At 31.2% G+C, this 18825-nt stretch overlaps 1 protein-coding gene across 1 annotated transcript in view; it reads right to left on the minus strand.

The window, feature by feature from the left end:
* The window catches only part of oxsr1b (oxidative stress responsive kinase 1b), a 73428-nt gene that overhangs the window by 42002 nt on the left and 12601 nt on the right, over positions 1-18825 (minus strand). Inside the window, exons 2-3 of the mRNA XM_073830406.1 lie at positions 13180-13292; positions 849-957 (exon numbers count right to left, since the gene is read on the minus strand). Coding sequence (XP_073686507.1) covers positions 849-957; positions 13180-13292 — 222 coding nt within the window. The remainder of the gene's footprint in view (positions 1-848; positions 958-13179; positions 13293-18825) is intronic.

Consider the following 18825-nt stretch of genomic DNA (forward strand, 5'->3'; position numbering starts at 1 on the left):
AAAATGTATATACTTTTTAAAGATAGGGTAGGGCGACAAAACTGCATCTCACTTTCTCTAACTTTTCCTGTTGTTTTAACTTTCTTGTAAAGGGTGTTTGACTTTCTTTGTACGTTAGCTTGGTAAACACTGGGTCGGTGCTTCTGCCTACGTGACCTTTCAAACATGACTATGTAATGCGTGAAGTCATGGACACAGATCTACTGCAAAACAAGTTTGTGGATAAATAGTATATAAATGTTTATTCTTTATATAAAATGGCCAATCGTTTCACTAGACAAGATCCTTATTCCTCAGCTGGATTGTGTAGAGCCCTTTGAAGCTGCATTGAAACTGCAATTTGGACCTTCCACTGTAAAATGTTTTCACCAGATTAAACTTAAAAACCTAAGTTCAGCAGCTGCCTTAAATTTTTAAGTTAAATCAGCTTAAAACTACAAGTCATTTTAACTTATTACAATAAAAATGAGTTGATTTAACATAAAATTTTAAGGCAGCTGCTAAACTTAAGATTTTAAGTTGAAACTGGTGAAAACTTTTTACAGTGCACTGAAGTCCGCTGTACGGAGAAAAATCCTGGAATGGTTTCCTCAAAAACCATTTCTTTTCAACTGAAGAAAGAAAGACATGAACATCTTGGATGACATGGGGGAAGTAAATTACCAGGAAATTTTAATTCTGGATTGAACCAATCCTTTAATTTGCTTCTATCAAAGCTTCAGATGCTGATCAAATGAAGTCCTCTCAGAAGACCGGATAAAACATAAATATTGAATTTTTCAGGTTTGAAGTGTTTGAAGTGTTTGAAGTGTGGATTGGATGAAAAAGAACAGGTGGGCGGGACTTACCACCACTGAGCAGCTTCATGACCAACCACAGCTCATCCTTCACCACAAACGAGGTGTAGTAGGACACAATGTTGGGATGGTGACACTGGCTCATCGCCTGAATCTCTTTCTAGAGAGAGAAAGAAACAAAAGAGAGGTGATCACTCTTCATTGACAGTAACCTGATTCAACCAATATCCTTTCTAAATGATTCAGAGTGTGCAATAATTGGACAAAACAACAATTTGCTTCCTTCAGGGGAGTACGAAACAGCATTACACACGGTAATCAGCACATGTGCTGGTTACAGGCTAACCCAGCTCTCCCTAAGGCATTTCCTGTGTATGCAGTCACATACTATGTGGTTCAGAATGCACTGGGCCTCATGGCTTAACCGAATAACTGTGGTGCCTCACAATGGTGCCATTCCAAATCTGGATTAATGTTTAAACAAGTCTGGCTCAGTTGCACAGTTGGCAAATCTTCAGGATCAACGCAGATATTTACGTACTTCAGGTGAAATAGTAGTTTTTATTAGCTCGCTCGTGTAAGAAGCACCTCCAGCGGCTTCCACTGACCGCAAAGCACGTACGAACTGTAAAAATAAACAAGATCCATCCAAGCATGCTGTAAACACCATGACACCTTCATCTGACTGCCTTACAGCCTGTTCCAAATAAGCAAGGAATCCAAATAAATAGGTGTATATGTAACTGTCAATATGCATCAGAGAAACCCCACTGCAAGATAGATTTTTATGCATTTGAAAACCTGAAAGAAAAACAAGTATTTTTCCTCTCCATCCGCTGTTTATTTGGTAGTCTTTCCAGTTGACGGAGCAGTTGAAGAGATTGACAGCTGAGGTAATGTTGGGACTGCGGCCGAATCCATCACCCTGAGCTTTCCCCGAGTCATTTGATGGTGGGGGCTTACTAATGATATTACAAAGCAATTCTGCCATTTCTGTTTTGCTGCCAGGTCTAGGCTTGTTCAATTTGTTACATGCAATGCAAAGCAATCAATAAGAGGAACTAAAAAAAACTGCAGGGTTAATGGTAATGAATCGCCGGATGACTTCATACCTTTATAACGCTGAATCTTCCCACAGTCTTGTGCTGGTTTGTTCAAATTAAAATCAATGGGGACCAAAGAGATCAAGCTTCAAAAGGGATACAAAAGCAACATAAAAAGTGCCCATTTATTGCAGTTCTATGAAAAAAAGTGGCTTTTTTAAATTAAAAATATATATTAGAAAAAAAAATCTGCTTTAGAATATATGCAGGAGTCACACAGAAAATAGTTATTTATTTAAAAACAAAAAACATTTTTGATCTATTTTTATACACTTAAATAAAAAAGCTTTAAAAAAGATGCAAAGGCACGATACTCATTCATTGAACATGTCTTTTTTATTTAAATAAAACTAAATTTTAAAGTATGCCTATTTATTGCAGTTATATGGAAAAAAAGTGGCTTTTTTAAATTAACAAATAATATTCTAAACAGAATTTAAACAAAAGTACACAAGAACATTATAAAAGTGCCCCATTCAATGCAGTTACATGGAAAATAGTGACTTATTTAAAATAAATAGCATTGACTTTGATCTATTTTTTATATTTAAAACAAAATGAATAAATAAATAAAAATAGCTTAAAAAAGATGCAAAGGCACAATAAAGGTACCATTACAGTTTCATGGAAACACGTTGCTTTTATTTAAATAAAACTATTTTTTATTATTATTTTAAATAAAAATAGAAAAAAAAAACTAAACAAATAAATAAACCATAAAGGGCCTTTTCATTGCAGTTACATGAAAAAGAATGGCTTTTTATTTAAATGAAAAAAGCTTTATTTTATTTTTTATTTTATATCTGCAAAACAAAATAGCTTGAAAAAGGACGCAAAAGCACCATAAAGTGCCCACAAAATGTCATTTTAATTAATAAAAAAACTTATATTATAAGCAAAATTTTAAAAATAACTTTAAAAAAAGTATGCAAGAGCACTATAAAAGTGCCCATTTTTTGCAGTCACAGGAAAAGAGTGACTTATTTAAATATACATATATGAAAGCTTAAAATAGCTTAAGAAATATGGAAAGGCACAGTAAAAGTACCCATTCACTGCAGTTTTGATGGAAACATTTGGCATCATTTAAATAAATCTAAATTTTTATTTTTTTATTATTTCAAACAAAAACAGAAAAAGGTTATTTTATATTAAAATTAAATGCATTACATTTAAACAAAACTTTATTATTTTGTACAAAAATAGAAAATAATAAATCTAAAAATAAAATACAATAAATTAAAAAAGACATTTTTGTTATTTTATATAAAAGTAATATTAAAAAAAGTATTTTGATCTATATATTTATATATTTAAAACATATTAAAATAGTTTTTAACAATAAAACGTACCTATTCACTATTCAAAAAATAGCTTCAGAAAATATGCAAGAGCTCTGTAGAAGTGCCCATTTGTATATATATTTTGATCTATTTTTTATTTTTTTATTATTTTTTTTAAAGATGCAAAGGTGCAAACACTGCAGTTTCACAGAAACACATGGCTTTTTTATTTAAATAAAACAAATTTTATTTTTTTTATTTTATATAAAAATAGAAAATAATATATATAAAAATAAAACACAATAAATAAATAAAAAACATATTTTTGTTATTTTATATATAAAACAAATTTTATTTTTTTATTATTTTATATAAAAATAGAAAATAATATATATAAAAATAAAATACAATAAATTAAAAAAAACATATTTGTTATTTTATATAAAAGTAATATTAAAAAAGTATTTAAATAAATAATTAATAAATAATAAATTTAATAAATAAACCAATTAAAAATAACCACAACAAAAGGGTCTCTTCTCTTCTTTGCAGTTACATGAAAAAACTGCTTTTTATTCAAATAAAAAATGTATTATTGATTATTTAGTATTATTATTTATATCTGCAAAACAGCTTGAAAAAGGATGCAAAGGCACCATAAAACTGCCTATTCATTTCATTTACACAAAAATTAGTGTTTTTTTAACAAAATAATTATAGTTTATTTTATTCCATTTAATAAAATAAAATACTACTTAATACTTAAAAAAACTATAAGGATTAAACTTACAAAAACATTGAAGTTCTACGTTTAAGCACCTTTAAGTCATGTGCAAGAGCCAAACCTAACAAGCCAACAAAAGTCTTTTGCAATCACTAACTCAATAGTCCAGTACTACAGGAATGACAGAAATGGCAGAGCCCCAAGTATGAAATCAGCATGCCTCAACTCAACCTGTTTTAAAAGCCTACCTTTGCACCGCGTACAATTTACACATACACTTCCCTTCTAAATTAACTAAGCTTTGAATATAAGCATATGCCGCTTTGTAATCCTGGCAAGTATGATAATGAAACAAAGCAAAAAATACAGCCATGTTATAATTAAGTCCACCACTCTGCTTCAAGTAAATGGGGCGGGTTGCAGCAGTCTCCTCCAATATTTAGATAAAAAGTCAATAAGAAAACACACCATTTGAAGTTTTTGAAAAACAACTCACGGCAATTGAACTTTTCCAAGTCGAGTCCTCAAATGACCCTGTGAACATGAGCCATGTTTTCCACTGACCCAAAAAAATAAACCTACGAGTGCAATCATGTATGCCAGTCAACACAAAGCTCTTCCCGTGCCAACACCGTGGGGTCACTGACACCCCAACACTGGACCACTGGGCATGTCCCAAAGCTGGACTTCATTCAACAATTCACTCAGCTTTGGCTGGCTCCACAAAGCCTGCGTCCAGTTCCACGACGGACACCAGGTTGAGGGCATATGAAAACAATAACACACGGGGCGGGCTTTGGGCGTTCGCTGGCTAGCGCTTCATCTGCGTTCTCACAGTAGAAGCCGAGGGTCATCTCGGCTTGGCTGGCCGGCGTCTACCCGAGAGAGACAAAAACAATGGTCTGAACAGGGAGGGTGACATCAAGAGACTGTTTGCCACCCGATTCGTGGACGTCCAGAGGACAATGAGCAAAGGAAAGCACTGAGACTCTTTGTCTGCGGTTATGTCACTGCCTTTCTGCCTCCATGCCCAGTGGAAAAAACACTTTCCGTCTTCCTCAGGGCAAATTTCTCACTCGACATACGACGCTCTCTAGTAAACATTTCCATTTTAATCAAAATTACGTTAAAGCCTCAGGTAAACGTTTGTGAATTTGGTTACTCAGGCAAATTCTTATGCACTGAAACTATCCACTCTGACAAGTATCTAATTTAATCCATGGCAATGACAGGGAAAAATATCCAGGAAGATATTGTCACAGTGCCCTGATCCTTCATTACCCAAACACACACAGTCTACCAATATGCCATCAGAAACAAGTTTTTTTCCATCAGCTTGTAAAACCAGATTAAAACAGGTCAGCAGGATATTTAGCTGATTCACTTTCAGAAAAGAACAATCAATTTTAAGCACATTTCCTTGGAGATCCATAAAAGGAAACTGCTCTGTTGCAGAAATGTATCAGAAACACAATCTCATTTACATCTCAGAATGTGAGTTTCAGCTACCTTAAACGGATAGTTCACCCAAAAATAAAAATCACCCTTTGATTTACTCACCCTCAAGCCATTCTAGGTGTATATGCCTTTTTTTATTCAGCCAATGCAATCGGAGTTGTGTTTTAAAAATATCCTGTCTCTCAAGCTTTATAATGGGCGTTGAGACTTTGAAGTCCAATAAAGTGCATCCATCCATCATAAAAAGTACTCCACACAGCTTCAGACAGTTAACAAAGGCCTTCTGAAGTGAACTGATGCATTTGTGTAAGAAAAATATCCATATTTAAAATTGTATAAACTGAAATCTCTAGCTTCTGCTAACTGTTGTACGTGTGTTTACAAGAGAGTGGCGTTCCTTTAAAGAAATAGTTCAGCCAAAAATGAAAATCACGCCATTGTTTATTCACCCTCAAGCCATTCTAGACGTATATGACTTTCTTCTTTCAGACAAATACAATCTGAGTTATATTAAAAAATGTCCTAGCTCTTCAGAGCTTAATAAATGTCTGTGAATGGGTGTTGAGATTGAGTCCAATAAAGAGCATCTATCCATTATTAAAAGCCTTCCACATGGCTCCGGAGGGGTTAATAAAGGCCTTCTGAAGTGAATCGATACATTTGTGTATGAAAAATATTCATATTTAAAACTCTACAAACCATAATTTCCAGCTTCTGCTAACTGTCGTACACGCGTTCACGAGAGAGTGGCATTCCAGCGGATGACGTAGGGTGCAACAAACACGGAAGCGCAGAGGAGAAAGCAAAACAAAACTCCGGTGATGAATTAGAAGTACAAAACGAGGATTCGTAAATAAAAATGTTGGAGGATTTTAATATAAGCCAGAAGGAAACAAAACTTTTTTTCTTTGCTGTAAACAAAACTTGGTTCTCACGAGACTAGCATAATCTCACCGGAGCATACGTTACGCCTACATCCTACGTCGTCTTCTGGAAAGCTTGTGAATGCATGTCTGACGGTTAACGGAAGCTAAAGATTTAACATTTATAAAGTTTTAAATAAGGATATTTTTCTTACACAAACGCATCGGCTTGCTTCAGAAAGAATTCAAAATCTTCAAAATCTCAACACCCATTCACTGCCATTATAAATTTTGGAAGAGCCAGGACACTTTTGAATATAATACTGATTGTATTTGTCATATACATCTAGGATGGCTTGAGGGTGAGTAAACCATGGGGTAATTTTCATTTTTGTGTGAACTATTCCTTTATTCCAAAAAAAAAGGCCTGCATGTTTTGGTTGAAAAAAAAAAAAAAAACATAATAGCTATTTTTAAAGTATTACAATTGCAGTTTAATCTTTGATTTGATCGTTTTATTATTTGATAATTTAACAGCTTGTATCATATTGATGTTTTAATTATTTAGTATTTTTCTCAACAGTTCATTATAGAAATAAACAGTTAAACAAACGTAGTAAAAACTTATTTATTATTCAAACAGACAGCAAAATGCTCCTCTCTAGAGTTATTTTTTTTCTAGCTGGCATTTATAGGCATTTAATGGCCTTCCAGGGGTAAATGTAACTTTACGTGACATTGTTTACAAACTCAGACTTTGTTTCATATCAAAAGTAACAAAGCACAAAGCTTATATTGCGATTACTGGATGGATTGCGCACTACAGTTGATGTCAAAAGTTTATATACACCTTGCAGAATCTGAAAAATGTTAATTATTTTACCAAAATGAGAAGGATTATACAAAATGCATGTTATTTTTTATTTATTATAGAACATAATCGTTGAATTTATAAAAATGACCCCATTCAAAAGTTCATATATGCTTGATTCTTAATACTGTGTTGTTACCTGAATGATTCACAGCTGTTTTTGTTTTGTTTTGTTTAGTGATAGTTGTTTATGAGTCCCTTGTTTGTCCTGAAGTTGCTGAACCTTCTGGTAATAGTTGCATGTGAGTCCCTCAGCTGTCCTCATTGTGAAAAGATGGATCTCAAAATCTTACAGTCATTGTTGGAAATAGTTCAAATACACAAAAATGCTGAAAAACCAAATAATTTGTGAGACCTGAAGGATTTTTCTGAAGAACAGCCGATAGTTTAACTGTTCAGGACAAACAAAAGACTCATGAACAACTATCACAAAAAAAAAAAAATCATCATTCAATCATTTAGGTAACAACACAGTTTTAAGAACCAAGGGGATGTAATCTTTTGAATTAGGTCATTATTTTCTCTTGTGGACGTCTATATGTAAACATCTTTTTTGTGAAATATATTCAGGTCATTACTAAATAAAAAATAAAATGCACTTTGAATGATCACTCTTATTTTGGTAAAATAATGAACAGTTGGCTGATTCTGCAAGGTGTATGTAAACTTTTGACATCAACCTTATATTTAGTCAAGTTTTGTTCACTCATCAACTGAAAACAGCACAGACTAAAAGATTCCAGTTCATCAAAAAGAAGATATATGAAATGAAGCCATGTTTTAGGCAGCTAATCTATCTAAGAGAAATGCAGTGCATTCAAGCACCGTCATCTGATGGACAATTGGCAGACCATGATATCATGTGATTTGAGAAGGCCTTGGGAAGGTCTTGTCACATCCCCGTAGAATAAACGCTGCAGTGGTACACACTGGGGTCACTATAGATTCAGCTTGACGTCAGTGGCACTGACAGGATCGCAGCTCAGTCAGAGAGCAAAATTGTTCCTCCCACCACAAGAGTCACACGGCTTCTGCGTTGTGACTTGTTTGGACTGTCCTGTTCTTTTTTTTCCCGCAGCTATCTAGAGCATGCTACACTCCAGCAAATTGGCCTGATCAGAAGTGAAATTGACCCAAACCTCTGGAAGGAATTTCCTCCGAGTGCAGCCCTTGATGCAGATTGTATGCAATAGCTCCCTGCTGCTCCCGCTCATTACGGGAGCAATCTGGCTTTAATTTAATGCCTCCTCTGTGTTGAAGAGAGCGCTCAGCAGGTCATAAAGGCAGCGAAAGCATCGAGGAAACACGAACTGCAAATTTTCCATGTGACCCTGACTCTGCAAGAATCTCCCTTTAACTTTCACCTAAGTCATTCCCAAGGGTTTACATCAGTCCAGCTGGAAGAAAGTCTCCATTTACTGAAATCACCAAAGGCAGGACTAGGGATAATATCAACTTCTGTAAGACACCTGGATGTGGGAAAACTTGAGTTTCTGGTAGCCTCCCGCAGTGAGCTTGTAAATCGGGAATATGAGCTTTCCCAGTGAACGACACAATGCGCTCCGCCTGGTCACGAGGAATGAAAGTATGACCTTTTGAGCTCCTTGAGGAGTTGACAGATGAAGTTAATAAGCTGAGAAGGGGAAAGAGTTTGTGTAGAAACATAAGGACTCATGAATGGAAACTATAACTTGGCTGTAACTTGACAAGAATGTAACATACAGGCAATCTGGAAATCCTTCAAACAGAAATTGGTGTTTTACAATTGGAAGAGAGGCAAAAAAGTTCTTTAATGACTGGGATGAAGTCTTAAATTAGTCAATGCTGTGATTCACAAAAAAGCGCAAGGGGGAATTCTGACTAAGAAATAAAACCCTGCTATTAAACTGGAAAACAGCACAGGGAATCCCTTTGGTCCAGTTAATAATGGTTTCCAGGCAATCTGGAAATGGTATAATCCGTATGTCAACTCCTTTTCTCGTATAAAGCCATTCTGATTCTCATTTACTGACAGTGCTACCACACACATTTACACAGATGAAAAAAGTTTGGGGTTTGTACATTTTTTCTGTTTTTGGAAAGAAATTAATAGTTTTATTCAGCAAGGAGACAAATGGAAAAGTTATTTCAAATTGTGGTAATTTTTCACAATGTTACTGTTTTACTGTATTTTTGACTAAACAAATCCCAAATAACCCCAAACGGAAGTGTACTTACATATTTATTCTTTTTTCCCCAAATTTAAGATAAAAATGCACCTGATCCATACATTTAAAATAGGGCTGGGTTTTGGCACAAATTATACGATTTGAGTCTGATTCAAAAGCTTGCGATTTGATTCAATATCAAATATTTGTTTTGGATATATATATCAGGCAGAGTACATGCCAAATTTTCTCAAAGAAAAAAAAAATCTACAGTTGCAATCGAAATTATTCAACCCCCCTTGACATGCAAGACATTTCGTTCCAGATAATTTGTTTTTCTAGAAACAAACCTACAAAGGCATTAGTACACTATTAGATAAAGTATTTTAATACACATTTGAGTTATTCTGAGAACATAAATTGATAAATAATGGAAAAAAAAAAAAATTGTCTCTAAACGTTCATGCTCAAAATTATTCAACCCCCAAAAGTAAAATTTGGTGCAGAATCTTTTATTATTTAAAACCACCTATAAACGCTGTTTGAAAGTTTTTAGAAGCGTTGATCACCTCTCTACTGCAATCTTGGCCCATTCCTCGGCTGAAAAAGCTTTTAGATCATGGATAATCTTTGGTTTTCACTTTGCCACTGCTTTCTTCAAATTCGACCAAATATTTTCAATGAGAATTAAATCTGGAGACTGAACAGGCAACTCAAGAACATTCTGTGACTGATCCCTGAACCAAGCATAAGTAGATTTGGATGTTTATTTTGGGATGATTGTCCTGCAGGAAAGTCTATTGATCATCATCTTCGGTCTTTGCACCAAAGGCATCACAATTCTTGGCAAAATGGCCTGATACTTCAAAGAATCCATGGTTTCCTTCATACGGTCATGTTTTCCACTTCATGCTACAGTAAAACAACCCCATAATTGGATCAGCTCACCTCCATATTTGACAATGGAGATAGTGTTCTTCTGCTCATTAGTTTTCCCTTTTTTGCACCAGACAATTCGCAGATCTATATGTCCAAAAAGTTCTAGTTTGGTCACATCACTCCATAAAACATTCTTCCAGAACTCCACAGGTCTATCCAAATTAATTTTAGGATATTCAAGCTGACCTTTTTGTTCTTCTTGATCAAGAATGGTATTCGCCAAGACGCCCCAACATGAAAGCCATGCCTGTCTTATGGTCATCATCTACTCTGGAATTAAATATTTTTCCTCCTTTGATCGGGTCATCTCGCAAGTCTTTGGCTGTACATTGCAGGATTTTCTCAGTTGCTCTGATAGAACATTTTATGAAATTGTGCATTTTTGGTTCAACACCCTCAAAGGTTTTCTGGTACAACACACTTTAAACTAAGGAATAAGGCTTTTAATGTCTTAATATTCACGTAGCCTTAGACTTTCTAATACAATAAAACTATTTCTTCTCTATAGCTTTTGTGAAAGCTCTGTTGACTTTACCATATTTGCTACTCAACTTCAGCACATGCATGGGATAAATGTATAGATGTGTAACATCTCAAGCTGATTCAGTTTTTTTAATAGTTTCTAAAGCCTTTGTGCTGTGTTTTAGGATAATTTTGTTCCCTACCACAAAAATAAATGACTTAAAATGGCAATGTTGAAAAGGGGTTGAATAATTCTGACATAGCTGTGTTATTAAAAAATCCTAGAACTCCAACACATTACATTATATATTGACATTGTCACTTTTAATATGCCAGTAAACTGTTGTAGATGCATTTTTTATAAAGTCCTGAAACTTCAGACAAGCTTTTATTTGTAAAGTACTGCAGTCTCTGGGGGGTTGAATAATTCTGATTGCAACTGTAAGTAATGCTGTAAAGTATACAGGAGAGTCATCTATTACCACATTACTATAATATTGAATGTAAAAATGAACTGATTTGTATATTAACACTTAAATTAAGTTTTTATAATAATAATAAAGTTACAATTACATAATTATAATTCCACTACAATTTGTTTTTTGAAATAAAAAAAATTATGATGAATATGGTGTTTGTAGGGCCCTATGACTTCTACGATGCGGAAAACCTGAAGAGAATTGCAGAATCCAGATGGAACGCGGAATGTCACGGAATTTGTCAATGTTTTGATGAGTTAATAAAAAAAATTCCATTACACTTAAATCAAAACGTGATATGAACTGTATCTGTAAATATTAAGCCACAAAAAACTATTTAAATATGAATCCTGCATGTTCTGCATGTCTCTTACCACACACACACACACACACACACACACACACACACACAGACAGACAGAAGCACGTTTGACACTCGCAGTGATTTCAGGGTCTGCCGACTCACTAAATGAGGACATAAATACATGAACAACATCTCCAGAACTGCTCTGAGAGTCACTTCATGAGCATTTGACTGTTCCAGTTGAGGAAAACTAGCGTCATGTCATATACACACAGAACTGTAAAGATAGTCACGGCGACCCGTCAAAATAAAAGTCTGGTTTAACTTGAAGACATTGTGCCAGAAATACATTACTATTGTTCAGTAGAATTTACATAGCCTACTACTACTACTAAAATGGAAAAACATTATTTTTTTTAGGGTACAATCACACAATGTTTTAATATTAATAGTAAATCCCATTTGTTTGCCAAAAAGAAAAAGGTTTGCTTAATTTTCAATAATTAAAAGATTAAATTAATGTTTGATGTTGAAATTGATGTTTTATGCTATCGTTTGATAACCAGAAAATTTTCTGAGGTGGAATTTTTTTTTTTTCATAAGGCTATTTTAAGAATAAATTAAGTATGCGCTCAAATAATTAACATGGCAAAACACAGAATTTGATAGCAATAAAACATGGTGAGATAAATAAAACATTTCATAGGGCCCTAAACATGTACTTTTTTTGTTAAACTTTTAATAATTTGATGTGAAATTGTATACGTTTCATGATTTTAATTAATTAGGCATGCTTAAAAAATTTTATGCAGAAAAATTAAAAGAATTTGGAAAAATACAATGAAATTTGGAAAAAATAAAACAATTTTCATAGGGCCTTATACATGGAGCATATATTGAGCAAAATGCTCCTTTCTAGAGTTAATTTTTGTAGCTGACTAATGAGTTTATGGTCACCAAATATGGTAATATGTTTATTCATGTTTATTTCGTGCTGAAACTGGTATTAAAGTGGAGGAGATGACTCATGTGTGGTTCACGTGCCGCTTCACTTGAACTGAGGCGCTACAGCGATCTGTCACTTCACATTGAACAGAGCCAAAACTGTATTTGTTTAAATATTGTAATAAAATGGACAGAATTTGAAATCGGAGACTTTAAGCATAAAGCTTATTGCGATTTAATAGATGTGAGGTGCGCTACAATGATTCATTTACTGAAAACAGGCTAGAATAATCGATTCTTGAAATTTAAGAACAATCTAATCTAATTTCTTAAAAATGAGAATCGATTAAAATCGAGAAATTTATATTTTTTACCCAGCCCTAATTTAGAGTATCTTAATTCTATACTTGTGCTTAGATATCTATGTATGTGTGTATATTGTTAAAAACTAAAGTTATTGTCAGAAGACACATAACAAATATGTTAGTAAGTTTGTGCTACAATCAGTCTTGTACAGTCATTATTTACTGTCAACTCATAAAAGATGTTGGCATTTATGAGCCATGACTTATATAGTGGTATTGCTCACATCTAGCCTTTAAATGTTGCACAACTGGGATCATGTCAAACAGGTTTCTTATATATGTTTAAGCAAAACTTGATTTTTTTTATGTGCCAATACCCTACCAATATCAGATGACTATTCATGAAATGGATTTCATAACCCATTTGACTTCCATTCTTGTGCTAATATCTAGTATGAACCAAATTTGCTGTGTAAATATGTGGAAGAAGGGTAAATACCAGGAGCTCGTCCATGCTGGTCTGGCATTTTTCCAGATTGATGCGTTTGATGGCGACCTTCTCCTTCCTGGGCACACAGTAGGCAGCCTGGACCACAGCTGTAGCGCCACTTCCTACAAAATACAAGAACGCATTTTAAACTCAATACATCAGGAGCTAAACGGGACATGAAGTCAGGACAAATAGCCACAAAAACCTTCTGAACCCACCAGACAACTCAAATCATAATACATAAAATGTTACACCTATGACTTAAAGTGACTGACATTGTAAGTCACCAAAATAAAGTAAATATATACTAGCATTTTCTCCCAAAATGACTTTTATTGTCCACTTAAAATATTCATTTTGAAAAGAATAAAAATGTGTTGTCATGTATTTATCAAAATTTAAGACTAGTAAAGTTAATGAGGTTATAAATTCTCTTGCATTTACAAGACAAAGAAATTATAGTAACAAGTCACTATGTCAAGAGGAGGAAATAAAAATCGGACTACAACGCAAACTAATATCGTAAAAGATAAAAAAATAACTATAAGAAGACAATATAAAATGTTTAAAATAAATAAATAATTCATAATCATTATTATTTCATTATTATTAGTATAAAGAAATATTATACTTAATATGGTAAAACTACTACTACTAATATTAATAATAATAAACAATTTTCATAATGCTATGTTATATTAAAATTGTTATACTTATGTTAATAAATTAATATACTTATGTTATATTTTTATGGTTGATGAATGGCTGATACATTCAAAAAGGAAAACTATTATAAATTATTTATTTCATTATCATCATTATTATTATTATTATTATTATTATTATTACTAAGATCAGTATTATTATTATTATTATCATCATCATAAAGCAGTGTTATATTAAAAAAGTATACTTTACTGTTGTATGATTGACAAATAACTTACTGTCAAAAAGTAAAAAAAATATATATTAATAATAAATAAATTATGATCAGTAATTACTTCATTATTATTATTATTTTCACAAAGCAATGTTATATTAAAAATGGTATACTTTACTGTTGCATGAATGACAAATGACTATTACTCTGAAAAAAATATTATTATTAAAAACGATTATTTTTTTAATAATGTTATATTAAAATATTAATACTTGTTAATAAAAATGTTATATTTATATCTATGGATGATAAATGACAGTGTAAAAATTTATCATCTTTATTATTAATATCATCATTTTTTTTATAAAGCAATGTTATATTACAAACAGTATACTTTACTGCTGTGAAAATCTACAAAACATTTTTTAAATTATTTTAAAATACTTAATAATAAAAGTAATAATAATAACTTATTATTTTCATAATTCTTTGATAATGTTATACTTGACTGTTATTATTATTATTATTTTCATAAAAAAGGTTATATTACAAATAGCATACTATGAATGACAAATGACTATTACTGTAAAAAATAAAAAATGTAAAAATTATAATTAAATTTTAAAATCATTGAAAATTATAACAACAATATTATTTTCATAAAGATATTTAAAATTAAAATTGTTACAATTGTTAAGAAAAAAATTAAAGATACATGACTATTACTGTCAAAAAGTAAAAATATAAAAATATTAATAATAAATAATTTATAAACTAACCATTTCATTGCCATTATTATTATTATTATTATTATTATTATTATTATTTTCATAAAGCAATATTATATTAAAATTGTATACTTTGGTGTTGCATAAATGACAAATGGCTATTACTCTAAAAAGTTTTATAATTCTATGTTGCATTATATTTGTTATATTTCGTTAATAAAAAATATAAAAAACTGTATAATCTTTATTTTTGTTATTGTTGTTGTTTTCATAAAGCAATGTTATATTACAAATGAATGGCAAATTACTCTGAAACTATTACTCTGAAAAATAAAAAAAATGTAAACAATTAACAATAATTAAATTATTTTAAAATCATTAAACATCAGAACTATTATTATTTTATATTAAAATTGTTATACTTAATAAAAATGTTACATTTCTATGGATGATGAATGACTATTACTGTTAAAAAGTAAAAATATAAAAATATTAATAATAAATAATTTATAAACTAACCATTTCATTGCTATTATTATTATTATTATTATTATTTTCATAAAGCAATATTATATTAAAATTGTATACTTTGGTGTTGCATAAATGACAAATGGCTATTACTCTAAAAAATAATCACTATTAGTTTTATAATTCTATGTTGCATTATATTTGTTATATTTCATTAATAAAAAAATATATAAAAAACTGTATAATCTTTATTTTTGTTATTGTTGTTGTTTTCATAAAGCAATGTTATATTACAAATGAATGGCAAATTACTCTGAAACTATTACTCTGAAAAATAAAAAATGTAAACAATTAACAATAATTAAATTTTAAAATCATTAAACATCAGAACTATTATTATTTTATATTAAAATTGTTATACTTAATAAAAATGTTACATTTCTATGGATGATGAATGACTATTACTGTTAAAAAGTAAAAATACAAAAATATCAATAAACAATGTGTCATCATTATTTCATTGTTATATTGTTATTAGTATTAGTATTATTATTCAAAAAGCATTGTTATATTAAAATGTTTCAATATCAAAAACTTTACAGTTTACCGCTGCATGAATAAAGAATTATTACTACTGTCAAAAAGCAGAAAAACAACCATGATTGGTTCTGCATATTGGTTTTTAGAACCTTTAACACAAAAATAATTGCTCATTAAACAATGGCATTTATCTCCAGCCAATGCACTTACTCCATGAGAAAGTGTTGGAGATGAGCTGACAGCTAAATGCTAAATCAAAACATTCCTCTGTGACTGCAGCATTGGACATTCATGCGAGAAGACTATTAAATCCTAACAGACTATAAGTCAAAGGATTTGAGCTATACTTGGCTTTCAACTTTACTGCTGAGGTTAATCTCCAGAGTGCATTAATGAGGTTCTGCTCATGGCACCACCGACTGGCACAAGAGAGAAAGCAGACAAGACACTTCTAGAGACGCTTATCCTTGGGAAAGCAAGGTCGTCCAGGTCCACACATCCTGAATAATAGAAGACGAGACTCCACAGGAGCCGAGGCCTTCGTAACCAGCGCGCACCTATGTTTCCACTGCCAGCTGAATATAAATGACATATTATTGTGCTGGTATGAGGCAGAGGGATTTTTTTAACCATCTTTAATCATCTGCCCAAACTCCATATGGGCTAATAATAACAAAGTCCTCATTGTTTAGCATTTGGATTGCACCAGCAGGGCACCATGGATTAGAAGAGAGGAAAAAAGCTAACAACAAATCATGTTCAGTTACAAACTACAGTGTTGAATGCTCCTGACTAGTTAGTGTACACCCAAATACAGTTTTTGAATTGTATTGAATATGTAGTAGTATAGCTAAAATGTTACTAAAATGTGCTGATGGCAATCCCATTAATCACATCCTGGCCAGCATGCTATGGCCTGCAGCAGGATGTTGGTCCCCAGTACGGCCCTCACAGTGCCAGGTGTGAGTAACAGGTCAGTTGGGATGTTCAACGTTCATCAATCAGAGTCTAGAGCTATATTTGAGATCCTATGCCATACATACATCATGTCATGTACAAACACACACATACTAAAACTTTAAGGTCTTCACAGGAACCCGTCAAAATCAAAGTTTGGTTTAACTGAAATAGAAATATATTACTTAATGTAATTGTACTACTACTACTAGACTGTAAAAAGTTTTTACCAGATTCATCTTAAAAACCTAAGTTCAGCAGCTGCCTTAAAAATTTAAGTTGAATCAGCTTAAAACAAGTCATTTTAACGTATTACAATAAAAATGAGTTGATTTAACTTATGAGTTGAAATGACTTAAGTGGATTTAACTTTACATTTTAAGGCAGTTGCTGAAACTTAAGTTTAAACTGAGTTAAACTAAGTTAAAACTGGTGAAAACTTTTTACAGTAATTGCTAAAATTATTAATAAAACATAATTTAAAGATATATATATATATATATATATATATTAATTATATCTATATATAATATTATTTAAGGAATTGTTTACCAGAATTTATTTATCAGAAAAATGCATAAATGCATAAATTCATAAATAAACATAAATCCATAAATAAAAGATTTTTTTTATATATGTATATATAAAAAAAAAAAAATTAGATAAGTTTTTGACTACTGAAATTGAATGAAGCCATTAAAACTGAATCTAATGGAATTAGATGGAACTGGTATAATGGAACTTATGAATTGGAAAAAGAATTTGGTAAAAATAAAAAATAAATTATAGGGCCTTAAAAATGAAATATTTGTTAAACTTTTAATAAATTGCTGTTAAATTGCGTAAGTTTCAGAATTTCAATTAATTAGACATTTTTATATTTTTTTATTTTATTTATTTAACCAAAAACAGAATCAAGAAAATTTAAAAATGGAAAAAAACAGAATCCAGAAGGAAAAAAAAAACGGGTATTTTGGGAAAAAAAATAAAAAAAATAAAAATAAAAAGTAAAACAGAATCTGGGAACAAATATATAAATATTATAATATTAAAATATATACAAATATAAAATCAATTAATTAGACATGCTTTTGATGACTAAAATTGAATAAAACCATGAAAATCGAAACCAGAAAATTAATGGAAAACAGAATTTGGTAAAAATAAAACAGAATTTGAGAAAAAAATATATATTTCACAGGGCGAAAATAAATAAAAGTAAAAATAAAACAAAATTAAATTAAATGGATTTTATAAATATAAAATGTTGTATTTTTTAATTAATATAATTTTTTTTATTAATATTTTTGCAATATATTCATTTCATATCTGTTATCAGTATTCTTTTTTAAATGATCAGCATTGGTCAGTTAATTATGCACATTAATGTTCTACATTCTTATTAAAAGAGATCTTTGCCATTATCTAAAGCTCACTCATTCTAGTAATACATTTGAATTTGTATATTATATAGTATATATTATGAAAATATATTTGCAAATAATCACAAGCTAGTTTTACATAAATATAAAGCAAAATTAATGAATACTAAAATGTTATACAAAATTTTAATTAATTAAACTATATTTTAATCAGTCTTCAGTGTCCCATGATCCTTCAGAAACTATTCTAATATGCTTGTGATTCTAAATCTACATAACACGTTGCATGCCACAGTAATTTCTTAATTTCTGCATAAATAAATAAATAAATAAACACATACATAAATTTGATTTCCACAAACATATTAAGCAGCACAACTGTTTTTCTGAATGTCGATTTCGATTACTTTTCGATGAATCGCCCAGCCCTACACTGAAGACTGCAGTAATGATGCTGAAAATGCAGCTTTGCATTAGGAATAAATTACAAAAAAAGAGAAAACAGATATGTAAAAATACTTCTGAATGGTTAGTGTCTAAAAAACTTCAAATAACTAATCTTGTTTTACCGCTCTCTAACTGTTGAGGGTTTCTTAACTTCCTTCTGTCTCCAATAAACGTGTCAAATATGTCACACAGAAGGAAGTAATCCAAAAGCAACAGCAGCCTAGCAACCCAATAACAAATACAATAAAGTCAT

Source organism: Garra rufa, chromosome 24 (genome assembly GCF_049309525.1).
Source record: "Garra rufa chromosome 24, GarRuf1.0, whole genome shotgun sequence".
NCBI classification, from domain to species: domain Eukaryota; kingdom Metazoa; phylum Chordata; class Actinopteri; order Cypriniformes; family Cyprinidae; genus Garra; species Garra rufa.